At 37.7% G+C, this 25,098-nt stretch overlaps 1 protein-coding gene across 1 annotated transcript in view; it reads left to right on the top strand.

Annotated features, from left to right (window-relative positions):
* Window positions 1–590: 590 nt before the first annotated feature.
* LOC125463425 (mucin-19-like) overlaps window positions 591–25,098 on the top strand; it is a 43,019-nt gene continuing 18,511 nt past the window's right edge. Inside the window, exons 1-24 of the mRNA XM_059654776.1 lie at window positions 591–676; window positions 6,550–6,603; window positions 7,968–8,042; window positions 8,191–8,419; window positions 9,320–9,437; window positions 9,696–9,774; window positions 9,931–10,016; window positions 11,182–11,383; window positions 11,539–11,664; window positions 14,872–14,992; window positions 15,099–15,237; window positions 15,371–15,463; window positions 15,553–15,625; window positions 15,706–15,843; window positions 16,096–16,251; window positions 17,689–17,783; window positions 18,337–18,463; window positions 20,777–21,023; window positions 21,111–21,169; window positions 21,287–21,366; window positions 21,702–21,850; window positions 22,847–22,985; window positions 24,489–24,593; window positions 24,698–24,886. Coding sequence (XP_059510759.1) covers window positions 628–676; window positions 6,550–6,603; window positions 7,968–8,042; window positions 8,191–8,419; window positions 9,320–9,437; window positions 9,696–9,774; window positions 9,931–10,016; window positions 11,182–11,383; window positions 11,539–11,664; window positions 14,872–14,992; window positions 15,099–15,237; window positions 15,371–15,463; window positions 15,553–15,625; window positions 15,706–15,843; window positions 16,096–16,251; window positions 17,689–17,783; window positions 18,337–18,463; window positions 20,777–21,023; window positions 21,111–21,169; window positions 21,287–21,366; window positions 21,702–21,850; window positions 22,847–22,985; window positions 24,489–24,593; window positions 24,698–24,886 — 2,928 coding nt within the window. The 5' untranslated portion in view covers window positions 591–627. The remainder of the gene's footprint in view (window positions 677–6,549; window positions 6,604–7,967; window positions 8,043–8,190; window positions 8,420–9,319; window positions 9,438–9,695; window positions 9,775–9,930; window positions 10,017–11,181; window positions 11,384–11,538; window positions 11,665–14,871; window positions 14,993–15,098; window positions 15,238–15,370; window positions 15,464–15,552; window positions 15,626–15,705; window positions 15,844–16,095; window positions 16,252–17,688; window positions 17,784–18,336; window positions 18,464–20,776; window positions 21,024–21,110; window positions 21,170–21,286; window positions 21,367–21,701; window positions 21,851–22,846; window positions 22,986–24,488; window positions 24,594–24,697; window positions 24,887–25,098) is intronic.

Here is a 25,098-nt window from a genome sequence, read left to right as displayed (position 1 = left end):
TTTTCATAAACCCTACCTGGTGTAATATGCAGCAACCTTTCCTGTGGTAAGATTTACTTATTCATCAGTCCTTTCCTCATCAATGTGAACCCCAAGTGGGGCTCCTATCCCTCAATTTATTGTTTAAACTCCTCATTCTCACTTTTAAATCTCTACACAACCTTATGCTTCCCTGTTTCTTTCACCTCCTCCAGCCTTCTCATGCCTAGTGGCAGGGCTGCAAGCTGCCCCAACTCTTCACTTTTCTTCTCCATTACCTCTTTACCTTTCTTCCTCTTTCAAACCTCATCATTTAGATCTTGGTCCTCATCTGACTTAATTTGTGAAGCATCTTAGTTTTATTTTGCATTAGAAGTGCTATCAAAATGCAAATTGCATGTATCTGTGTTTCTTTGTCAGGAAAATTGCTGTAAAATCAAAATCCATGGATTCTTAAATATGCAGCATTTTTTCTGCATATGAATTCTTATCCTCAAACAGTTAATCTACCTGCTGATTTGAGAGTAATAACATGCCAACATTAATTTCCTCATTCCATTCTAATGTGGCTCATCAAAGGCAAGGTATAAAATGAATTGTGAAATTGAACACCCAGCAGTCAGCAGAACCCGTTCTTAAACCATTGAAATGAAATATCCCATATTTCTAATTCTTCGGGCATTGTCCCTTCTGAAAGGTAAGATTTATCAATGTATTACATTTCAGCCATTAAAGAAACATAGCAGGTAAGTATGTTTATTTCAAATATTTAGTCAGCAGTGACTTGATATTGTTCAAATGTAAAACAAAAATCACTTTCTAAGAATTTAACTTATTTCACTTGAAACAAATAATTGCTTTGTGTTCTTGATATCACATAAATTGCTAAATCAATGCGCATGAATTGAAAATCCATTGTTTTTATGTTATTCTAGTGGTGATAACTTAATTCACAAACTACTAAGAAGATATACCATTACTGTGCAGAAGCACAGTTTATCAAAATTACAAAATACTGTGCAGCATTGAGTCATCTTCAGATTGATCTGGCCTTGAGAGTTATGCAAAAGTCCCAAATGACTAAGCAAATTAACAGAACAGTTAATATTTGTAATATTTTTCAAGCTGAATAAAGAAGTGTGTTAATTAATGCTCATTGGCCCACAGAATATTTAATAACCTGAAGATAACACTTCTGGTCAATCGATTCCTCCAATTGACAAGTTAGCAGTTTCATTGTATGATGGTACTTATGTTTATCTATTGGATTTTTACCAAAATTTTTACATCAATTTTCTTCCAAACCTCATCCTTTCACAAAAACCTGGACTAATAATGCAGCTGAAGAAAAATGTGCAGATTCAGTACTAAGTTGGGTAGCAGGCAATTGGTTGATGTATTGTGAATGGGAAAATGGGAAGGGAAGCATAAATAATGGGTTACAGAGAATGGAAGGGTAGCCCCAATGGCTGAGTCCTCTGTCACTGTCACTATCACTGTCACTGTAAATTGTAACCAATAGATTTTTTGTCTTGCCACATCTCAATAGAAAGAAGGGGGAGATTGAGAGAATCAAGAGTGGCCAGATAGAGCCAAAATTGAAAAAAATGAGGAGAGAGGCAGATGCACAGAGAGAGAGAAAGAGAGAGAGACCAACATTAAGATGATGGAGCTACAGATCATATTCTCAGACTTAGTGTGTGCAACACTCCTAGTGTGATATTCTTTTGCAGCAACAATTTTGACTGCAGGTATCTTTTTGATCATCAAGATGATGTTGTGGTACTTTGTTACCCCTAAATATGACAACTGACTATCTAGTTGTGTTGACTAAATAATTTGACACTCTCAAAATGTTTGTGATATTGATTGTGATACTGACAATAGCAATTCTAGGCACAGAAAAACAAATCTGTGCAAACTTTTCAGACTCCACTATACAAGATTAGAATGCATATTATCTGTACAAAAGGATATTTACAAAAGATCTTTGCCTCAACTAATTGAACACAGAAAGTTCTTTTCATGACGGGATAAACTAATTAACGTTTGTGCCAAACTATTTTCTTTCTGATTGCATTATCTCCTAAAGTGTTTTAGAAGTTTGGAGAACCAATGTAATTGCGCAATTACTAATTTGTGTATAAATGTAGATTGCTTCTCATTGACGAGTGATCGGTCAAACAATACAGAACTTTCTAGGATACAAAAACATGTTCTTCAATTGTTGCAAAAGCTTTATTTTCAAATTTCAATAGGTTAATTTCAACCTGGTGGACCTACATGAAAGGAAAATTTAAGATTAGTGAAGCATCACATCCATTCATTCACTTTCATTCAATACCTCTGAATACAGTCTAGCTTGTTTTGAATTTGTAATATCCAGCCCACAGTGTTCTATAAATTTGCTCTGAAATCACAGACTGGAGCATGCAGGATTGGAAAACTTTGGCCTCAAGAGTTTACAGTTTGTTTTCACTGGCACAAGGATTTAGGACTACAAAAATACTTGTACATCATAGAGCTGGATCAACATTTACTTAATTCACCAATTTTCTTCTGTCCTTTGATAGAGACACTGCCAAGACCTACTGACAGCCTAAAGACCTACCGAGAACATACATCATTATTACAGTGTAGAATTTATTATAGATGTATAGAAATTTACAATGTTTTTCTTTCTGTAGAATTTATTAGAGTGCTTTCACTGGCAGTAAGATAAATACATTGGACATGATAACTTGAAGTATATAAACATTATGAATGATATATAAATTTTTGATGTGGCTATTAGCTTAAAACAACTCAAAACTAACACAGAACCCCATTATTGGAAAGTTTGAAGAACACAAAGAAATTAAAGGTGTGACTGTAAAGTGTAAAGTCACCATAACATCTGAAAAGGTTAGGGAAAACAAAGATAGCTTCTTGAATTTTGATTTCTCTTACTACTGAAACAGAGACAAATAACTTCAGGGTTTAATTTGCTGTATCATAGAGCTCCTTATCTAATTGCAACATTAAAATTCCATTAACCAGTGCTACCACAGAGCAGTCCAGCAGTAAGTGAGGAGGTCAGTTGCTTTCCTGTCCTTGTTACCCTTCAGATGTATTATTTTTGTATTGCAAGCTTATAGAAGTATGAGCTATTAACGATGCAGCATCTTGGATCTTGATGAACAATGACCGAGCAGTGTATCTTCTGAAACAAAACATTCAAGAACAGAAAACAAAATGGAGAAATAGCAGAGAAAGAAATAGGTTGAGTTATTGTTCAATTTAGAAAGAAAACCAGGCTATACAACAGATTTAAGCGTGAAAAACGGCAAAGTCCAAGACGAAAAAGTAGTAAAAATCTGAGCAATTTTGTATCTGCCAAGTGAGATTTCCACAGTTTCATTTGTTCCCTTTCTGGATTTTGAGAATTGAGTTTCCATGGAACTGTTAAGTGCCTCATAAGGCCTGTATGACACAAAATATAATCCCTAAAATCTACGGCATTTCTGTGGCATTCATGGTAAACTCAGCAATTTCTTGACTCCCAGAGTGTGGTTAACAACTGTATCCTATTTTTTCATTGCTAACAACTAATTGTAGCAATTTGTATTGAATTGCAGTTCACTGTATTTTTTTTCAAGATTTTATTTAAATGGTGGATATATTTAACTTTCCGTTAATTTTAGCCAAAAAAACTGAGCAAATAAGTCTGCCCTCATTGGAATCAAAGGCATTCAGACAATTGCTGAGTTAAGAATGTTTTGATCATCACTGCCATTCAGACAATGACAGAATGGTGTTGATGGTTGACAATGCACAGCCACATTGCTAAAAATTAACATTCAATCATCCAGCCAGTTTTCCTAAATCAAAGGTAACAATGTAACAGAGATAATGGGAACTGCAGATGCTGGAGAATCCAAGATAATAAAGTGTGAAGCTGGATGAACACAGCAGGCCCAGCAGCATCTCAGGAGCACAAAAGCTGACGTTTCAGGCCTAGACCCTTCATCAGAGAGGGGGATGGGGTGAGGGTTCTGGAATAAATAGGGAGAGAGGGGGAGGCGGACCGAAGATGGAGAGAAAAGAAGATAGGTGGAGAGGAGAGTATAGGTGGGGAGGTAGGGAGGGGATAGGTCAGGCCAGGGAAGACAGACAGGTCAAGGAGGTGGGATGAGGTTAGTAGGTTAGAGATGGAGGTGCGGCTTGAGGTGGGAGGAAGGGATGGGTGACAGGAAGAACAGGTTAGGGAGGCAAAGACAGGCTGGGCTGGTTTTGGGATGCAGTGGGGGGACGGGATGAGCTGAGCTGGTTGTGTGATGCAGTGGGGGGAGGGGACGAACTGAGCAATGTAACATATACCTTGATCATAATGGACACAGACAAGTAAACACTGCGTGCTCGGAATTTACAAATACCAGTTCTACAGCTGCATGGAAAGGAAGGTCTTAATTTATAGTAGGCTTAAGTATCAACGTCATGAGATAAAAACAGTTTTCAATTTTTACTGACATGTTCTGTGACCTTAAAGTTTGATTGAAATGTGAAATAAGGTGATGACCGAATTGCATGTCCCCTGATGTTAGCTATTTTCCCTGACATAGTAATATATCAACATTTGTGCAGCATGCCCAGTTAGAAACTGACTATCACCCGCAGTTCAAAATCAGACACAGTTTGGGAGACAAAACAATGATATGGGGTCTCTCTTCATGCTGATTTGTATATTCACACTGTTCATTTCAGTATAAACCCATCAAACAAAGTAAACCCAAAGCAGGCATTTCCATCCGAATATTCCAGAACAGGTCCCTGCTTTTTGAGGCCAGTCAATTGTTGCTGGTTTTAATTCACCACCAGCGGTCAGGGAGTGAAATAGTAACTTCTTGTATCATTGCAGGATATTTCATATGGCTTACAGCTCTTACAAAACATTTCAAAATAAATATAGATCAAATTTCTAATGAATACTATCAATTGTTTTATCTCGTTCCAAATGACTGCCAGATGCTTGTCATACAAAAAGCTCACTTTTGCTGTAAAGCTACTTCTAAGTGGAGTTACTAACTGCTCACTTCAGTTGTTCCTTTATAAATAGGAACAGAAACAGATGAGGCAGGATTGTCCTGATGCACCAAAAAACATGCCACAATTGGTTGATAGACACGTTCCCCATTCAATTTTAGGGCCATCAGCAAATGGTGGCTGCCATTCGGGCTCTTTATCCTCACCTCCAACCCCAACCCCAATTCCACAAATGTCTGGGCCAGTCAGAAGGCTAGAAGTCCAATAGCACCACCTGGAGGGCTTTGGCTGATGGAAGAAATTTGGCAGGAAAATGCCTCTAGGAACTATATTCCCTGCTTTGATAATACAATCTCCTGCACTCCGAATGGGCTCCATTGAGCTGTTGACCTCTGTATATTGTGGGGTGTCATCTTTTGCTAATGACCTGGTTTAAAAAAAGACCATCAACAGGAGCTTCCCGTATTTAAAATAGCTAGTAGCCACAGTCACAGCATCAGTGAAGGGAAATGATTTTACTGCTTAATCTCCTTGGGCTGGGAGGGGTTGGGCAAAATTCTGCAATGGTAATTTACCAGACTTCTACTAAAATTGATTATTCTTTGCTTTTGTGCAAGACACACATTCATGTGACACGATTTTGGAACAGAAAATGCTGGTTCAGAATGGTCATGAATAATTCTGAAGCAATCCTCTACAGAATAGAGAAATACATAATGCCACTCATTAGAAATCAGCTGTAGTTCAGAAAATTCGATAGGTATCTTGACATGGTGACATTTGGGTACAAACCTTGAGGGACATCGTCTACATGATGCATAGGGCAAGGCAGGAGAAAGGCTTGATCTACCATAGCCAATATAGGGATTGAATCTGTATCATTGTATTCATACTGCTCAACACTCTAACTGTCAAGCCAAGTGAGTAATGTATTTTCAACCTGACCACTGTAACACATTCATTTGTCATACTTAGTTTACCATTTAGTATCAGATGTCCATAAAGTTTGATAAGGTATGTGTAATTTGTGAAGTTTCCTTTTCATCAACCTGTCAATCTGAATCTGATCTTGCTCAGGAACTCATATTTCATCATGCTGCCTCTGATAGTTTTCATTCAATAGTAGTCGATAACTCATTGCTCTGTTGAAATAGATTGTTCTCAGTATTTTACCTTTGGCTGTAGGAATGGAATGCTACATATCAGGATGTATTCCTGTCTAACACTGTAACACCAACAACATTTTTTTGATTATGAGATAACAAGGTGTGAAGCTGGATGAACACAGCAGGCCAAGCAGCATCTCAGGAGCGGGAAAGCTGACGTTTCAGGTCTGGAACAAGAAGGATCCAGACCCGAAACATCAGCCTTCCTGCTCTTCTGATGCTGCTTGGCCTGCTGTGCACATCCAGCTCTGCACCTTGTTATCTCAGATTCTCCAGTATCGGCTGTTCTTACTATCTCTGAATTTTTTTTGATTATGTTTGAATTACAAGAATTTTGAATATATTATATCATTTGTGTACGTCTGATCTTTGTTTAACGCAGACAACGTCTTTGCCCACCAACGGATTAAACGGGATTACTCAATGAACAACTATGGTAAGTCAAAATTTAAAATTCTGTAATAAAACACTATCTCAATAGAGCTAACCACTTCCCCTGGCTATTAATGGGGACAAGTCAATGCAGTGACAAAATGTACGCTAGGGAGATTTAAGATCCTGTTTGTTGGTTCAGTTCATTGTAGTCATTTACAGCCCAACTGAGCTCTTTGTTCCCTCTTTTTGATGGTGATATATCTTTTGTGCACTTTATAAAATATCTGCCTAAATGTCTACTACCTCTCATCCACTGATCTTCCCACTAGTCTATCTGTCCAGCCTGCTTTAGACAACCCTTCTTACATTCCTCTGTATTTAAGTTGAGGGCACTGTATTGAGACCGAGTTGATCACCCAAAAACTGAAATTGAAATTTTACCGTGTTGTGATAACTAATCCCAGGGGTCCTGAATAATGAAATCTACTTTTAATCCTACCTCATTACATATTACTAGATTTAACATAACCGGCTCAATGGTACGTTCTGCAATGTCCTGCTTTAAGAAACAATTCCTAATGTTCTGTATAAATTCGTCTTTCATGTTATTCTTCCTCATTTGATCTATCCTATCAGCAAGAAGATTAGAATCAGCCACCTCAATTGTGGTACTCATGTTCCATGCTCCGTTATTCCTTGAATTTTGTAGTGTTCTACTACGAGGCAATTCTTTGAAGGACCTAGAGCCAATGCATCTTTCCCTTGTCATCTGTCATTTCTACCCAAACTGACTTCACATTGTGATCTATTCTGCTATATCACAACTCACCACTACATTGATACCTCTGTTTGTTAACAAAACTTCCCCACCTCCTTTTCCTTTTTTAATAATTCTTCCAGAGCTTTGAATGCCCTTGAATATTATATGCCCAATTTTTGTAACCCTGCAACCCTATCTCTATAACAGCTATAAAGCCATATTCATTTATTTCTATTTATGCCATCATCAGTCTTATTACAAATGCTGCATGCATTCAGTTAAAGGACCTTAAGCTTTGACTCTTTACCATTTCCGTTTCAAATTTCTGAGATACTCTTCTACTTATACTTTTAATTCAGTTGTTCCTCTACAAAGTCTATAATTTTGATGAAGGCTTAGAATCAATTAGTGTACACTTGTCAATTGTGTTCAATTATATAAAAAAAACTGTGCTTTGTTAAGAAATTCTACTTTGAGATCACAGAGTAATGCTTCTGTTTATTGCTAAAATAAAAATCTTGATCAATGTGGTATACACAATTACTTAGAGAAGTTACAACAAGCAAAGTGTGTCTTACATGTATGGAAATTAGTACTGAATTAGATGCTAAAAGCTGTCAAACTGAGTTGTGAATTAAATCTAATTTAAGCGTATTTTCTCCTAGACTTGGATGGGTCTGCTGTCACACAAACCTTTCGGTACACAAGGGAGGTTTCTAGCAGCACTTATGAAGGACCTCGTATGTACATCTTTGCTATTCTTTCCAAAATATATGAATATTCAATCTCTTCATCCCTCTACATTGCAAGATAACATAGAAATTATCACAACTGTAATGTTTTGATAGCTGTTCCAATGGATGGGTTACTTTCTTTATATTTCATCAGGTACCTGCAGGACGTGGGGTCATGGAGCAATCAGGACTTACACTGATGATTTTTACCACATGGCATCAACCTGTAATTACATTCTGACTCGCCAATGCAAAGGCAATACGGAAGACTTTAATGTGGAAATCCAGCGAGGCTCAAATGGCAATTTGGAACACATCTTCATGAAAATTGACAGTGCTATGATTGTTGTGGCGAATGGGACAATTATGGTTAAACGCTCTGTGTAAGTTAAGCCTTTATTGTTTGGTTTTGATACTAATTGCAAGACCCAAGCTTATAGAAATGAATAACATCTTCCAGGCTCTGACCTGGGGTAAATCTGACAGAACCCACTGCTGCCCCCAAATTCCAGCATCCCCATTCTTCAATTCTCCTAGCTAAGCTCTCTGCCTGCAACTGTGCCTGGAATTCAAAGAGCAGTACAGCATAGGAATAGGCCCTTTCATGCACCACAACATGCCCGCGAATATCAACGTACCCCTCCTGATATTCACTACCCACCACGTCCTTCTCCTTAGTGAATGTAAAGTATTTGTTAAGGACCTCAACCACTTTCTCCAGCTTCTCACATAAATCCCCTCCATTGTTGTTAAGTAAACATATCTTTTCCCTAGCGACGCTCTTACTCTTTATAGATGTATAAGGGATTTTCCTTACTTCTCTTTGTCAAAGACATTTCATGGCCCCTTTTAGCCCTGCTGAGTCCTTGTTTGAGTTCTTTACTGCTATTTTTGTATTCTTTGAGGGACCTGTCTATTTTCAGTTTCCAAAATTTTTAGCATGCCTTCTTTTTCTTTTTGACTAAATTCCTGTGACTTCATTATTTTCCACTTTCATTCAAACAGTTCTTTTGGTGTTAACTCCTATTTCACTTACAGCTGTCCAATATTGGATTTCCTTTGGGGAAATTAATTGTTCATTTTAAATGAGACATTCACGGTTCATTGTATTTTCCTCCTTTGTACGAATGGAAAGATTTAATCATATAAACAGATCCCAACATTGATAAATACAGTATTATAGTATAGATCATTAATCAGATTAAATATTACAAGTCAATATTTACAGCAAGCCAGTATTTACAGCTTCAATATCTTTTCATTCATTATTTTCTTTTACATAGAATTTCATTGCCATATGATAACAAAGTGATTAATATTCAGCAATATGGAGTTGGTGTGCGCTTTTCAAATAGGAGACACACTATAGTTCTGTTTTGGAATTACCAAGATGAGCTAGAGGTAAGGGCATTTGAAAAAACTGAAAAGTACATCATTCATTATAAACTAGAGTCAATAGAATGATATAAAAGAACTTTTAAAATTAAATTAATTCTTTTTCTTTAATGTCATTGTTGAACAGTGATGTGAGGCATACTTCTGTTGAGTTATACTAAGATATCTCCTTTGTTAGAAAGATCAATTTCCTCACTGTTTAATGCAATGGAGATACATTTATCAATCATGTGATGATTTCCAGCTCTTGTTTTTCATTTTCAGATAACAGTTGATGCTCAATACCAAGGGCAATTATGTGGCCTTTGTGGACCTTTTGATACAAGTGCCTCAACAATCTATGGTAAAAAGGGATAAATGTTTTTGTCCTACTCTATGAACATATCTTCATGTTATTTAGTATTCTGCCCAGCACTATCAATGTTTAAACATGCCCAAAAATAATTGAAGTGATTGAAAGGAAAATAAATGAGGTTCACTTTCTACTTGTACTTTGCAGATTCAGACTATGTCCGACTATACAAGCTGGATTCTAGTTCCTGCAGTACCACCTTCCCTAAAGATACTAATTGTACATCAGCTCAGGTAAACCACATAATTTTAGCGAGTGCTTCAGGAATGGTACAAGTTGTAAAGGAATTAAATATAAATTTGGATGGGCTGAGGAGCCTGGTGACACAAATATATTTAGCCTCTCCGTCAATCATCCTGACAAACTGATAGTGAAGCCTCTTCCATTCACTTATTTTTCAAGCAAATGTTTTTCTCTGCAACTTCCATCACAGTTAAAGAACATTCCCTGGAAGGTGCTAATGAACCAGCTGAGCTTTACCAAATTTGACAAATTTCATTGTGCATTTGACATGCGGGTATCTAATAATTTGAAGTACAGACAACTGAATTGCGATTTGACATCAATGGAACTTATTACCAGGGTTATAAATGTATATTAATATTAACATGTAACAGCCTATTGACACTCTAACATTATCAGCTTTGAATCATATTAATTTCTGTTGAATTATAAAGTATCAAACCCTGTGAGAAGTATCTCTTTTGACATGGAGCAAAGAGTTGGGACAATCATTTGAGTTTGGAAGTAAGGAGCTTCCCACGATCATGTGCTGAAGCCTGACTTTTTAATTAAGTGTCAATGGCCAGATGAGACTCTCACTAGTGAGTGGCAAAATGACAATCAGCTGATTTCTGGTACAGCCCCATGTTCAGTCACAGTAATGTTATTACCATATGCCCACATTCCGGTCCAAATACAAAATACCCGTGTTAATTATTATAATGTTTATTTGTTTAGAAATGCAGCTTTTGGCAGCACTTAGATTCTAGAGCATAGAACATAGAGCATAGAACATAGAACATAGAACAAAGAACATAGAACATAGGACATAGGACATAGGACATTACAGCGCAGTTTAAGCCCCTTCGGCCCTTGATGTTGCGCTTACCTGTGAAACCAATCTGAAGCCCATCTAACCTACACAATTCCATTATCAACCATATGTTTATCCAATGGCCATTTAAATGCCCTTAAATGGTTTTTTTTTTGCTTATCAATGTTTGCCTTTCCAATAGGAAACATTTTTATTTGTTTATTTCTCTAATTTGTTCCCTCAGTAAAAGTTATGTTTCGACAAAGTCAACAACTCTCGTCTCATTCTGTTTATTGCAGCACAACATACTGATTTGGTATTTGATTAACTTTATAATTCTTGGTTTTATTTCTTATGTTCAGGCCTGCTCAAAAATATCAACACTTTTCACATCTTGTTTGACCAAAGCCATAGAAGATAAATACTTAGAGATGTGTCAGAAGGATGCTTGTGCTTGTAAAAAAACTGGGGGATGCACCTGTGCCAATTTTGCAGAAATATCACATCAGTGCGTACATTCGGATTCTTCAGTCTGGAAGACATGGAGAAAATCGACAGGATGCGGTAAGTTATATTTGCAGAGTCAAGCAGAATTTTAACTAAACTTATTTAATGAAGGCACATTATTGCAATCATAAATAAAATTTTAACAACCATCATTAGCTGTATAGCACCAATATGCAGGTCAAGTAATAAAATCAAAAACCTTTTCTTTTCAGCACCACCAACCTGTCCTGGGAATCAGATATATATGGAGTGTGGCCCTGTCTGCAAGTCAACCTGTAGTGACCCAAACCCTCAGCAACAATGTGATCAGTGTGTGAATACCTGTGGCTGCCCAGAAGGTAGTTATGCTTAAGAGTTCTGAACTGTTCAACTTTCTTTGAGAATAATTTTACTTAATGTTATTCATTGCACTTCTAGAAACAGAAGTATTTCTTGGACTGCTTGATTTGGAAGTGAAAAAGTAGAGTCAACAAAATTATGGCAATAGGAGTAGGAGTAAATCATTTATTTCATTAGTTTCCATGACATTCATGAGCTTGTTTCTCAATTTTTAAATGATTTCTTGAAGCAAACACACATTTCTAGTTTAATATGACTGTTCTATAATCAAGTGCAGCAAAGAACTTTCCTTTACAAGACTTTGGAAGAACTGAATGAAGTTTTCAGTTGTGTAAAATTCAGGTAATTTGCATTTTTTTAGAAGAAGCAATGCACTTCCCTTTTAATAATACATTCCTGCATAATTTGGAAGTTCAAGCAGTCATGCACACACGTTGGGTAGATTTTTTTAAGCTAGCATTATATATTAAGGGTGAATGGAACAAAATATTTTTAGAATAAAGGAGAAATTGCCGGAAACAGACATTGAAAATGAGATTGCTATGGATGCTGGAAATGCAAAATGAAAAAAAAAGTCACTGGAAGGAAAAAACAAGTAAAAGTCACAAATGATGCACCTTAGTCCAACTTGCCCTGTGTACTTTACAATGGAGGTCCAGTACAGCCAGTAACTTGTTTCCAGTATTATTATTCGCGTTAAATCAGCTTTTCCCTTTGAAAGTTTAGGTAGACAGAGGATTAGAACCATGGGCAGAATTTTATGGGGGAAGGAAAGATGGCTGTTAACCAATAAGTCAATGAAATGAAGAAAAAAAAAGTACAGATGCTGAAAATCAGGAATAAAAATAGAAATTGTTGGAAAAATAACTCACCAGGTCTGGCAGCTTCTGTGAAGAGAAATCAGAATTAATCTTTCAGGTTCAGTGACCCTTTTTTAAAAGCCCTATAAAAACACCCCCTTCCCCCACACCCCCAGCCCTGGAATCCTATTATCCTGTTGAGATGCTAACTTGATGGAGAGTGGGACTTTTATCACTCACTGACTGGGTGTGCCACCATCTGGAGGTGCCAACCAAGTTGTTTGTCCAGGGTTAAGTTATGGGCACCACTGGGATGACAACAAGTCCCAAGAAGAAAGACCAATGGATCTCAGGTCCAAATGATGGCATTGGGGGTGGAAGGGAGAGGGTAGATTTTGAGAATCTCGGGTATGGTGTCAAAGTAGTAGTCTTAATAGTCCATTTGGAGAGAAACGAAAGAGTTAGGTTCTGCAGATGCACACAGGACACTCTCTGAAGATAGCAATTCTCCTTCATTCCTGCTTGAACTTTAAATAACATTTATTCCACTCAACTGTTCATGCCAGCCATATTATGGTGTGGATAGAGTAATACTTGTGTCAAAGCTTTTAACAACTTCAATTTTCCTGAAATTGTTTACTTATATTTGGTGGGTGAGCTGCCAACGTCAGCAACAGCCCACCCCCACATTAGTTGGGCGAGGTCAGGAGTAGACAGAAAGACTTCAGGGTAGCTACCATCCTATTTTCTGTGCCCCTCCTACTCATGTAAAAAATATAGCCAGCAGGGGCACATAAAATACAGTCCAATATTAAGAGATGCGAAACATTTAGATTAAGGGGCAAGTAGGGCAAGGACAAAAGAAATGCTTGTAATAGGATGAAGGAGAGGATTGATTGAATGGTAGAAAAACTGGCAACCACCTCTCAACACCCATTCCCACCCCACCTCCCCGAACCCCCAACCGGCTCCAAGGCCAAAGGGAGTGGAGGGACATTGGGGAAGAAATGAAACAAAAGCTGTACTTAGGGAAGATGGCATGTTATTGAAGGGAGAGAATAAAAAACAAGGGCAGGAAAGGAAACAAAATGGGGGCAGAATTTATTATCTGAAATTATTGAACTCAATGTTGGACTCATGAGGAGCTGAAAGATGAAGTGTAGCTCAGGAAACTTGTATTGAGCCTCACATAACAATGCTGTAGGTCAGGGACGAAGGTTTCTGTGTGAAAGCATGACAGAGGATTAAAATGACAGTTTACAAGCTTTCGGGTGTAGACTGAGTGACCATTTTGGAAAACTGTTCTGGACTGCAAGCACGATCCTTCAACGACACCTTCCATACCAGCGACCTCTACAATCTAGAAAGACAATGGCTGCAGTTGTGTGAAAATGCTGCCATCTCTAAGTCACACACTAGTCTCAGGTACACACCATCTTTATCTGGAACTGTATCACCTTGCTTTTATTGTCACTGGGTCAAAATCTCAAAACTCCCTTACCATGGAAGAGATACAACAAAGCACAGCAACTGCAGTGGTTCAAGACAGAGCATGAGCAACATTTCCTGACCTACGCACATGCCATAAGAAAGAAAACACATAATAATGAATTGTTCTTGCTAACAAAGCTCACTAAAAAAAAATGAATGAAACAAAATTTAGGCCTGCACATGACAATTAAACAAAATTAAATTGGAGGACAGAACTCATGGTCTGAAATCGTTCAACTTAATCATGAGCACAGAAGACTATTAAATTCCTAATTGGAAAAAAAGCCACTGTCTCTCGAGCTTGACTCAAACTTCACAAAACACAACAGCAGCCCAAGGAAAGTGGAGAGAGTGTGAGAGAAAGATGCTGCAATTCAATGGCAAACAAATGGAAAATTGTGAACTAACTTATGGACTCTATGGAAGTGTTCTTAATTTGAGCACCTCAGTACATGGGAGACTGCATTATGAGCAATGCAAATAGTAGCCTCAACTGAGAGAAGCCCTGGCAAATGAGTATTTTACTTGAAAGGAGAGTTTGGGGCTATGGATGGTGAGAAGACACATGGGAATGAATGGAGGTAGGGGGTGAGTGAGGAGATGTGAAGGATAGCGACTCGAAGGTATGATATCTAGGGCAAAGTTCTGGCAAATTTTAAACAGCCCAACTTGGTATTCGGCAACCACAGCAGCATACTTCTGAGTGTAGGAGTACTCAATCCTAAAGTAGAATAATTTTCTTCTAAATTGTCATTGATTTAATCAATTTGTTATTATTCTGCACTGTATCAGCCTGAACCAATTGGGAGGTGAAAAATTCTTCAAAAAAACTGCTTGCATCTTCTGGTAAATGCCATGCTCCTTGTTAGTTGCTATGAGCAAAAACACTGAGCTATGTATTTTATTTTTCTTCAGGCACTGTCCTTGATAATATGCGAGGTGATGACATGTGCATCAGCCAAATGGAATGTCCTTGTGAATACGATGGGGCGGTGTATGAGTCTGGACAAATAAGAAACACTTTCTGCCAGTCTTGGTAAAAATAATTACTTATTTAATTAATTATAACACACATCAATAAATGAATGTGAATTTTTTTTAACAAAAATACATTATTATAAATTACTTTGTTATGATTTCAGTGCCTGTCAAAGGGGAATGTGGGAGTGTGCTGATCTTAACTGCCCTGAAATTTGCAAGATTGAAGAAGGAACTCATATTACAACATTTGATGGCAGATACTATAATTTGATAGGTGACTGTTCATACTACGCTATTGTTGTAAGTCAGATTTTGCTGATTAACTGTTTCCAATTGCCGTCATTTAATTTCTGAAATAAATCCTTTGCTTTAAAATTGCACATCTTTCCAATCAATATCAATTTTAATTTTTGCAATTTTTAATTTTTCACAGACAAAATACTGGTCAGTAAAAATTGAAATGCATCCTTGTCAATTAGCGTATAAGCAGACATGTTTACAGAGAGTTACATACACAAAGTATCAGGTAAGAGTTTACAATATTCAATTGTGCAATTTGTATTCCCCAATTTGTTATTTCCTGAACGTTAAAACACATTTTCAATTTCATTCTAGGACAGCTACGTATTCAATAATGATGGCACTGTTGACTATAATGGAAATAGAGTTGGAGTTCCTCTAATAAATGGTAAAGTAGTTTTTATTTGAGGTCAAACAGTTTAACAAGTAATGGTTAAAAAAACGTTAATCCCTCTTTTTTTTTACCAGGTGATATCAAAATATTTTACCAGTCTTCGATATTCCTTCAAGTATCAACAAAGTCTGGGATGAAGATGCAAATACAGATACATCCCATCATGCAGCTTTATATCTCATTGCCCCAAACTGCCAATGGAACCACCAAAGGTACAACATTCCACCAAATAGTATATTCCAGTGACTGTGTCTAAAACAGCGTTGTTCTGATCCTATCACATTCCCAATGAGCAAATTAGGTTAGCATCCCCTTGTTTAGACAAAACAAAGACATTCTTGTGTAACCTTTCAAAGAAATGTGGATTATTAGTGAAATCGGGTGAATTGTGTTTATCCATCGCAGCAAGTTTACACATGACCATGATGTTTCTCTTGCAATAATCTATACTGTTCCATCTCCAGGTTTATGTGGAACCTTCAATCACAATGCAGAAGATGACTTCCTATCTGCCCAGGGCATCGTGGAGTACACATATGTAGCTTTTGCTAACTCTTGGCGGGAAGGTGATAATTGCCCTCCACCACAAGTGAACCCGACCTGCGTTAGCTCAGAAGATGGTAGGTTTGAATGGAATCTTGGTCTAGGTGGTCAAATTTCTTCTCTTTCTTTATGAGGACTTTCCAGCCTGAGCTCACTGTATTCAGAAATAGCAGCCTCTCTCATTCTTTGAACAGGCATCAAAATTGACCTAATTGTTTTTAATGTACATTAAAATTTTGAATTGATTGAAAATCCATTTGCTCCAATAATCAAATAGAAACAGGTGGTTGGAATCTCATGGAGATTGTTAAGTGGTTTACAGTGAGATTTGTGGCAGAATTAGCCCATTTCCTTCTAAACAGATGCCTTTTAAAATGTTGTAATTATACCTGCCTCCACCAATTCCTCTGGTAGCTCATTTTGTGCATGTACCACCATTTAGGTTCTTTTAAAATCTTTCCCCTCTCACATTAATCTATACCCTCTACTTTTGGACACTCCTAACCTCGGAAAATGACCTTGGCTGTTCAGCCAATCCATGCCCCTCATGATTTTATAAACCTTTATAGGTCACCCCTTCAAACTCCAATGTCCCAGCCTCTCGCTATAACACAAACCTTCCAGTCCCGGCAACATCCTTGTAAATCTTTTGCGCATCCTGTCAAGTTTGACAACATCTTTCCTCCAGCAGCGAGACCAAAAGTGAACATAGTCTTCTGAAAGTGGCCTAACCAATGTCCTGAACAGCCAAAATGTATGAGATTATAGTGAGAAGGCAGTGGAATAAAACACTCTGTTTGAAGGCTGTTTAATTCAGGGCTTGCTGCTCTGGAAATATGTCAATCCACATGATCTTAATTTCAAGTTTAATTTTCTTGTGCTAGAATTTACATTCAATGAATTGGTATAACACCAGGGGAAATCTGTTAAAACTTCCCTTTAAACTCTTAAAGATTATTAGATTATAGAAGATAAATTCTCTGAAGAAGATCATTTACTTCTTGCAGGCTGACCTAAATGTATTAATTTTCCTAAGTCTTTTCACTGTCTGTAATTTCCAGAATGCAGATTGATGTACACAAACTAAATCAGCTCAAATGTAACAATTGACAAAGGGTGTTTTTGCATGGATTATATCTATTTTCAATATAATCTGTTGAGAAGTGATTGCATTGATGATGCTTCTTATAATCTCATGGATATTATATATAGTAACCTAACACCTGGCATGGGCCTAGTTTACATCAATATTTGTTGATCAGACCACCTTAGAGCTAAGGCAAACAGGTTTCAGTAGGTAACCTGTGAATCTAAAATTTCTCTTGACTTCATCTGACACACGATCTGGATAGAAATAGCAATGAAAGTTGCCTATGTATCTATTGCCAGCCATCCACTTCATCACCCAAATGAATGAAACAATTTTGACATTATATATGGGAAGATAAAGGTTATGCAGCACATTTCACCCCACTTTACACTTTATACAACCATATCTTACATTTGTATTTCAGAAATCTATGCCAAAGAGAACTGTGCCCATTTAAAAGACCCTTTGGGTGCCTTCGCCGTCTGCCATTCTGTAGTGGATTTTACCAAATATTATGATGTAAGTCACAATTCTGTTTGAACGTTTGGAAAGAAAATATATCATAATTAAAATAAAGGTCAAAGTGTCCTTTGAAATTACATTTTCGTTATATTCGGTTGATCGTCACACTCACAGAATAGAATTTACTTCTTGCTCACAAATCCAGGGCAGAATTTAAAGAGGAGACACTCACCATGGATGTTGTGCTGTCGCCTGTCAAATTTGAATGAAGTATTAGTGACAATGGGCCTTAAGAGAAACAATAGCGTGAAAAGTATTTTGTTACATTTGGATGCAAAGGTCAGATTATGCTCCCAGATATTCAGATATGCCAAGTTCCCCATCATCTTAACAAAACAATTTTGTCTATTGGGCGGATATTTACAGATTAATTTTCTTAATTATTACAATAAAATTCACAGAGTTGTCAAAATTAAGTTTCTGGAAATGTAGTAAGCCATTTAAATAGAATAATATTTATTTTCTATGCAGCATTTAAATCACAATGACATCTACAATGGAGATATTAAAAGTGGTCACTTATGTCAATGTTTTTTGTTGCATGTTTTAGATGTGTAAAGTTGCCTCATGTAATTGTGAGAAGGTCAATGATTGCATCTGTGCTGCACTAGGAGCTTATTCTCATGCCTGTGCTGCTAAAGGCGTCATTGTGGGCAGTTGGAGAAGATCAACTTGCGGTAAGTGATTTGTAATCACATGATATGTTATAATCAGACATAGATATAATAGAGGACCATTCAGAAGAGGAGAGTGGTGTTCATCACCTCAGATCTTGTTAGCCAATCAATTAGATCATGCCAGATTTGCACCAAATTTCCACCATTGTACCATTACTCTTTAGCTGTGTCTCTCTAATTCTCTTCACTTGAGCACCTTTGTTCTAATATTAGTTGCTTCACTGTTTCTGGCTGTGTTTTCAGCCACCATTTGAGCTCAGGAATTCCCTCCCCAAACCTTTCTGTCTTTCTATTTGTCTTTCTTCATTCCAATGTGCTTCAGAGGAGTGCTATAAAGCGACACTTGACAATAAATCAAATAAGAAGTTATTAGGGCAGATGGCCAAAAACATGATTGAGGCGTGGGTTCTATTGGAAATCACCCCCTCAATCATGTTTTTGGCCATCTGTCAGATGAGCTTCTTATCTGATTTACTGTCAAATATTGCTTTATAGCACTCCTCTGAAGCACGTTGGAATATTTTGTTACAATACGGGTGTTATACAAACACAAATTAGTTTTGCTGCTGCCCATATCTCAACAAAATAACTCTTTCACTTAGATAACATAGTGTGAAGCTAGATGAACACAGCAGGCCAAGCAGCATCAGAGGAGCAGGAAAGCTTGACGCTTCTTCAGAAGAAGGGTTCCGACCCGAAATGTCAAGCTTTCCTGCTCCTCTGATGCTGCTTGGCCTGCTGTGTTCATCCAGCTTCACAACGTGTTATTTCAGATTCCCCAGCATCAACAGTTTCTGCTATCACTCTTTCACTTTGTGTGTTGAAAGCTGCAAATATCCCACTTCACTTGCTGGTAGGGAATATTAACCTTTGAATGACAATTCACCAATATTTTAATGGTGGAATATTCTATTTATCTTAAGGCTTAGGTATTAGCTCTTAAGTCGAAAACAAAATAGTAAATGATAGCTGTTTCAAGCCTTTGAAGCACTAGATAAAGCTTTAACCTTTAATCAGTTCTTTTCTTTACCTCTTGTGAAAGACAACAAAAAAGCCCCAGAGGGCATAATCACTCTAACATTTTGCACTAATCCACCTGTTCAGAGTCATTACTGCACATGTTGGAGTAGATGGGACTTGAATCTGGCCCTCTTGGCCCAGTGATAGGGACTCTACCACTGCACTGCAAGGGGGTCCCCAGAATCTATGATACACCTCTAGCGTAGGTTGGACTTGACCTGGTCTTCCCAGTCCAGGAATAGGGACACCACAAATGTGCCACAAGAGGGCTCCATAATCACTCTTCCATCTGGTCATTACTGTTGTCACTGAACTCTCCTCAATAATACAAAAACTCACTCAAGATAGAGGAACTGGAAATGGGGCAAATATTCATTCCTACTATTCTAAAAGCATATCTTTTGATTTGTCTGTCATTTTCTGCTGACTCTATTCATGCTTTGAGCTACTGTGGAAATATATTAAAACATTGTCCTTCTTTCTTATAACTCTTTGCAATTCTGGCTAGCTACATCATTCTATTTACTAACATCCTGTTATATAATTCATCATGAATTTCTGATGAATTGTCCTTACACAAGTTGACAAGTGGATATGCATTTTTGGAAATGATTGTTGCTTTGCCCTAGTCACAACTGAACAGCGCCAGCTTTCTGGACACCAACCATACTTCAGGGCATCTATCAGCACTGCGCCACTGTTAACATAAAGCAATGCTTTAGCACTCGGAGTATGGGACACCTCTTAGTAGATCAGTGCATAAGAAATTAGAAACAGGGCTAGGTGATTCAGGGACTGCCGCTTAACTGGGTTGTAGTTTGATCTGCGAGTACCATAACCTCACTGAGTAATTTTAAATTTTTGGTGTAAACGCGGAGGTGCTCGACAGCTTATACCCTTTGGTTACAGAATGTGGAATATTGGTGCACAGCCTCAGCAAGAGAAGGCCAATCATTTAGGACTGATGTGAGGATGATTTGCAAACAAAAGCAAAATACTGCAAAAGTAACATAATGGTGTGGCAGCTTTAGAAAAAAAAACATCCATTATTATCATAATTTCATTCCATTTTAATAAGTTTGCAACCAAAGAACAGGACAAAAACCTTGTAACATGTATACAAATATTGTTGCCTTGCTTTTTAAAAATAAATCTGTGTTTGTGGCAAAAAATTGCATTTTCTCATTTATAAATGCGTTTTTCTTAATTAACAATATATTTTTGAGTATTCTGCATACATGACTTAAGGTTGAAGTAAATTGGCTGATGTGGAACCCTTCCCGTTTTTCTCAGGTGTAACCTGCCCAAGTACCCAAGTTTTCCAGTATGGTATGACAGCCTGTAACCGTACATGCAGATTCCTGTCAAGGCCTGATATCACTTGTGAGGTTCAGGATGTACCAGTAGATGGTTGTGGCTGCCCTGAAGGAAAGTACATGAATGAGAAAGGAACATGTGTGAGCAGATCAGAATGCCCATGTTATTTTGGTGGTATGATTGTGCAAAAAGACCAGCCTATGAATGTTAATGGAGCTCAGTGGTAAGTATTTTTATTTTAATCGGCACAATTTGTATCAAACGTTATGAGCAAAAGCATTAAAATAATCAAGTGTGATTCTTCTCTCAGTTTCTGTGTCGATGGAGTTCCTTCCTGCGCTCATGTAAACAGACAATCTGTACAAGCAGGTGAATAATTTAATTGTTACCAGTCTCTGTTAAAACAATTGAGATACAACATTTAAAATTAAAATCAACATAAGAAGTAATAATTTCTGTAACATGTGCTGCTGTTCTTTTCTTTAGATTGTGGAGCAAAAATATTTTCAGACTGTCAGACTAACTCAGTATGTAGAAAGACGTGCCAGATGTTAAACACACCGTGCGTAAGTGACCCTAAATTTACACTTTAGTTTTTCTATTATAGACCAATGTGTTGAACAATGCCTCAAGGCAATTATTTTTAACAGGATTAACCACATAATATATGAAATGATCAATTCTAGATGCTATAGCAATGTGTCTAATACTCCCTAGACTTCCAACAAAATTTGTAACACAAAGAGCAAAAGATTTTACGCAACCACTGACTTTTTTATTGCACAATAAATGATGGAAAATGACATAATATTTCACCTTCATGATGATTAATCCATACATCCTGTACATGTGCAATGACTAACACTGCCAATTGAGACATTGTGTATTCTCTTTTATAAAGCCAAATCCTTGTGTCCCTGGCTGTGTGTGCCCTGAAGGTTTGGTGGAAGATTACAATGGAAATTGCATTTTACCAGAAAAGTGTCCTTGTTCATATGGTGATGAAATCTTCAATTCTGGAGAAACAATTAAAAGTGACTGCAATGATTGGTGAGCTTGTATAGATATTACAATCTAATACAACAAAACAATTTGAAACTAACTGTGCAAAATTGAAGAAATATGTAATTTGGATGAGAACATACAAGGAATGGATAGTTGGTTTGCAGATGATACCAAAAAAATTGGTGGTGTAGTGAACAGTGAAGAAGGTAATCTCAGATGTGACAATGGGCCAAGGAGGTTCAGATGGAATTTAATTTAGGTAAATGTGAGGTGTTGCATTTTGGTAAGGCAAATCAGGGCAGGGTCCTGGGGAGTATTTCCGAACACACAGACCTTGAGTGTCGATTGTTCGCGCCTTGAAAGTAGAGTCACAGGTAGACAGGGTGGTGAAGAAGGCAATTGGTACAGTTGCCTTTATGGTCAGTGCCCTGAGTATATGTATTGGAATGTCATATTGCAGCTGTGCAGGACATTGGCTAGGCCACTTTTGGAATATTGCATTTAGTTCTGGTCTCCTTGCTGAAGGAAAGATGTTGTGAAACCTGAAAGTGTGCAGAAAAGATTAACAAGGATGTTGCCAAGTTTGGAGGTTATGAGCTATTGGGAGAAACTAAAATAGGCTGGGGTTATTTTCTCTGGAACATTGGAGGCTGAGGGATGGCCATATAGAAGTTTATAAAACCATCAGAGGCATGGATAGAGTGATTAGCCAAGGTCTTTTTCACAGGGTAGGGGAGACCATAGGTTTTAAGTGAGAGGGGAAAGATATAAAAGAGACCTAAGTGGAAACTCTTCACACAAAGGGTGGTGTGTGTATGGAATAAACTGACAGAGGCAGTGGTGGAGGCTGGCTCACTTACATTTAAAAGACATCTGGATCGGCATATGAATAGGAAGGGATTTGAGGGATATGGGCTAAATGGGTCCAGATTAATTTAGGGTATCTAATCAGCATGGATGAGTTGGACCGAAGGGCCTGTTTCTGTGCTGTACAATTCTATGACTATATAACAATATTAATCTGTACATTTTATATTGCAGCACATGCAAAGGTGGTTTATGGGCATGTACTGATTACTCATGTCCAAAGACCTGCCTAGTTTATGGAGATGGTCACTACAAAACCTTTGATGGAAAAAGATACAGCTATGATGGGAACTGTGAATATGTCATTGTTGAGGTAAATTACAATGCTTTTTTGATCATTCTTCCTTTGTACCACCTATAGAATTATTTAGAAAATGTTGGATGTGAATGTGGAAAGTTAATAACTCCCTAACAACAAAGGGTGGGCTTACAAAAGCATGGACTTCAGCTATTGATGAGGGTAGTATGACATCAATTTCTCAAGTGCAGGTGGGCAATACATGTTGGCTATGTCATTGAAACTCACATCTCAAGGTTAGCAAAAATGTGCTATGTAATTAGCACTCACTGGCAAACACAGTAATTATTTAATTACCTTGTTGCAATTTGAAAGTAAGTCAAAAATATAATGATGGCAGCAACCTCATAAATATTCAATGAAGTACAATAAATGGCTATTGTATAGGGGTAGAGAAGGGAGCCAAAAGGGAAGATAATTTGTTATTTTTTCTGAAGAGAGGTCCAGACCCAAAACGACAGCTTTCCTGCTCCTCTGATGCTGCTTGGCCTGCTGTATTCATCCACCTCTACACCTTGTTATCTCAGATTCTCCAGCATCTGCAGTTCCTACTATGTCATTGTTTGCTGTATCTGTTACGCACATCTATTATACATGATTGCATTTGTGTCTGCAGGAAAGCTTTTGAGTGTATCCTGAAATAGGTCTGATTGAGCCTCAGATCTTGGCCACAGAGAGGGAAGGAGTCAATGGTTAGGGCACAGAGAAAAAAGGGAAATGTTTTATTTCTGAATAGTTAACTGAAAGAAGTTTTTGCATATCCAATACTGAATAACAGATAAGCAGTCAGAGAATTTAAAAACAACAGTGTTCAAGAGAGTTGATGGGGAGGCAGAGCTGGTTGTTGCCAGGACCTAAGAGTGGAACATATTTAGTTTCAGTGTCAAGGGCTCACTCAAGTGGTTGGAAAACTGGAGCAATCCTTGGCTGATTCATCAGAAAAAGCCATACAATTTAAATGGAGACAGGCACAGTGGAAAATCTGAGCCACAATTAACTGCTAGAAGAAGGAGGCATATTTGGGTTTAAGTGGCTCAGTAACAAGCCTAATTGATAACCAGCCATTAAATGGGTGGGATCTCTGCAACAACCTCCCCTCACACAAACTTCCCAATAGATTTTCTGACATGAGCAATTGGAAGCAAGTGCATCATTAATTCTCCTGCCATCTCCCTCCCACCACATCCTCACTCTCATTCCTGCTGTCGCGGGTCCCATTAATTCCCAGTCACCATGTTTTTGAATGAAAGCAATGTTGAGTCAACTTGTAGATGGGAAAATGGAGGAGCTAAGGCTGGATCCTCGATGGGGGAAGAAGTTGGGGCGCATAGGAGCAGGAAGAGAAAGTGTGGTCGAAGCTTCCCTAGAATTAGACAGATCAGGATCAGATGCCATCATGAATGTTTCTCTTTCATTGACAAGTTAAAAAATAGCATTTGAATTGTTCAGTTGGCATTCATCCCAGATTACATGCCAAGGTTCCAATGCGCAATTTCACACAAGTCAATTTAATTTTAGGATCAATGTCAACGAGCAATCGGTACATTCCAAATACTGACAGAAAGTGTTCCGTGCTGTGAAAATGGAGTGACTTGTTCACGGAATATCAGGATTTTATTTGAGGTGTGTGTTTTGATTTATAATTTAAAATGCCCCTATTTGATATTTTAGTGCATGAGCTAATATAAAATGATTATGTAATAAAAATTCCTGATTTTCTTTTAAAGGATCGAGAACTAATTCTCTTGAGTGGGAACGGAGTAACTGAGGTGTCTCTTGGCAAAACCCAGTGCACAGATAATCTCTACACACTTCACACAGTTGGACTCTATCTGGTCCTGACATTTTCAAATGGGATCACTGTGATATGGGACAAACGTACAAGATTGTCAATCACACTGGATGCGAAGTGGAAGGTAAGTACAATGTGGAAGTTCGTGGTATTCCCTCACATTTGTTCATCAATAGAGAAAACCTAATAAGAAAGTGGAATTAACTGTAGGACTTGAAAAACTTCTATGACAAAATGGCTTATGTACATGTTTATCAAAATTTACAGAACCACGGTGAAAATACTGTGTAGGAAAGATGGAGATATTTCTGGAGATTCTGTTAGAGGAAACAGCTG

The sequence above is a fragment of the Stegostoma tigrinum genome, chromosome 25, assembly GCF_030684315.1.
Source record: "Stegostoma tigrinum isolate sSteTig4 chromosome 25, sSteTig4.hap1, whole genome shotgun sequence".
Classification (NCBI taxonomy): Eukaryota; Metazoa; Chordata; class Chondrichthyes; order Orectolobiformes; family Stegostomatidae; genus Stegostoma; species Stegostoma tigrinum.
Note: the sequence above shows the minus strand (reverse complement) of the source record. Positions and strands in the feature narration are given on the sequence as shown.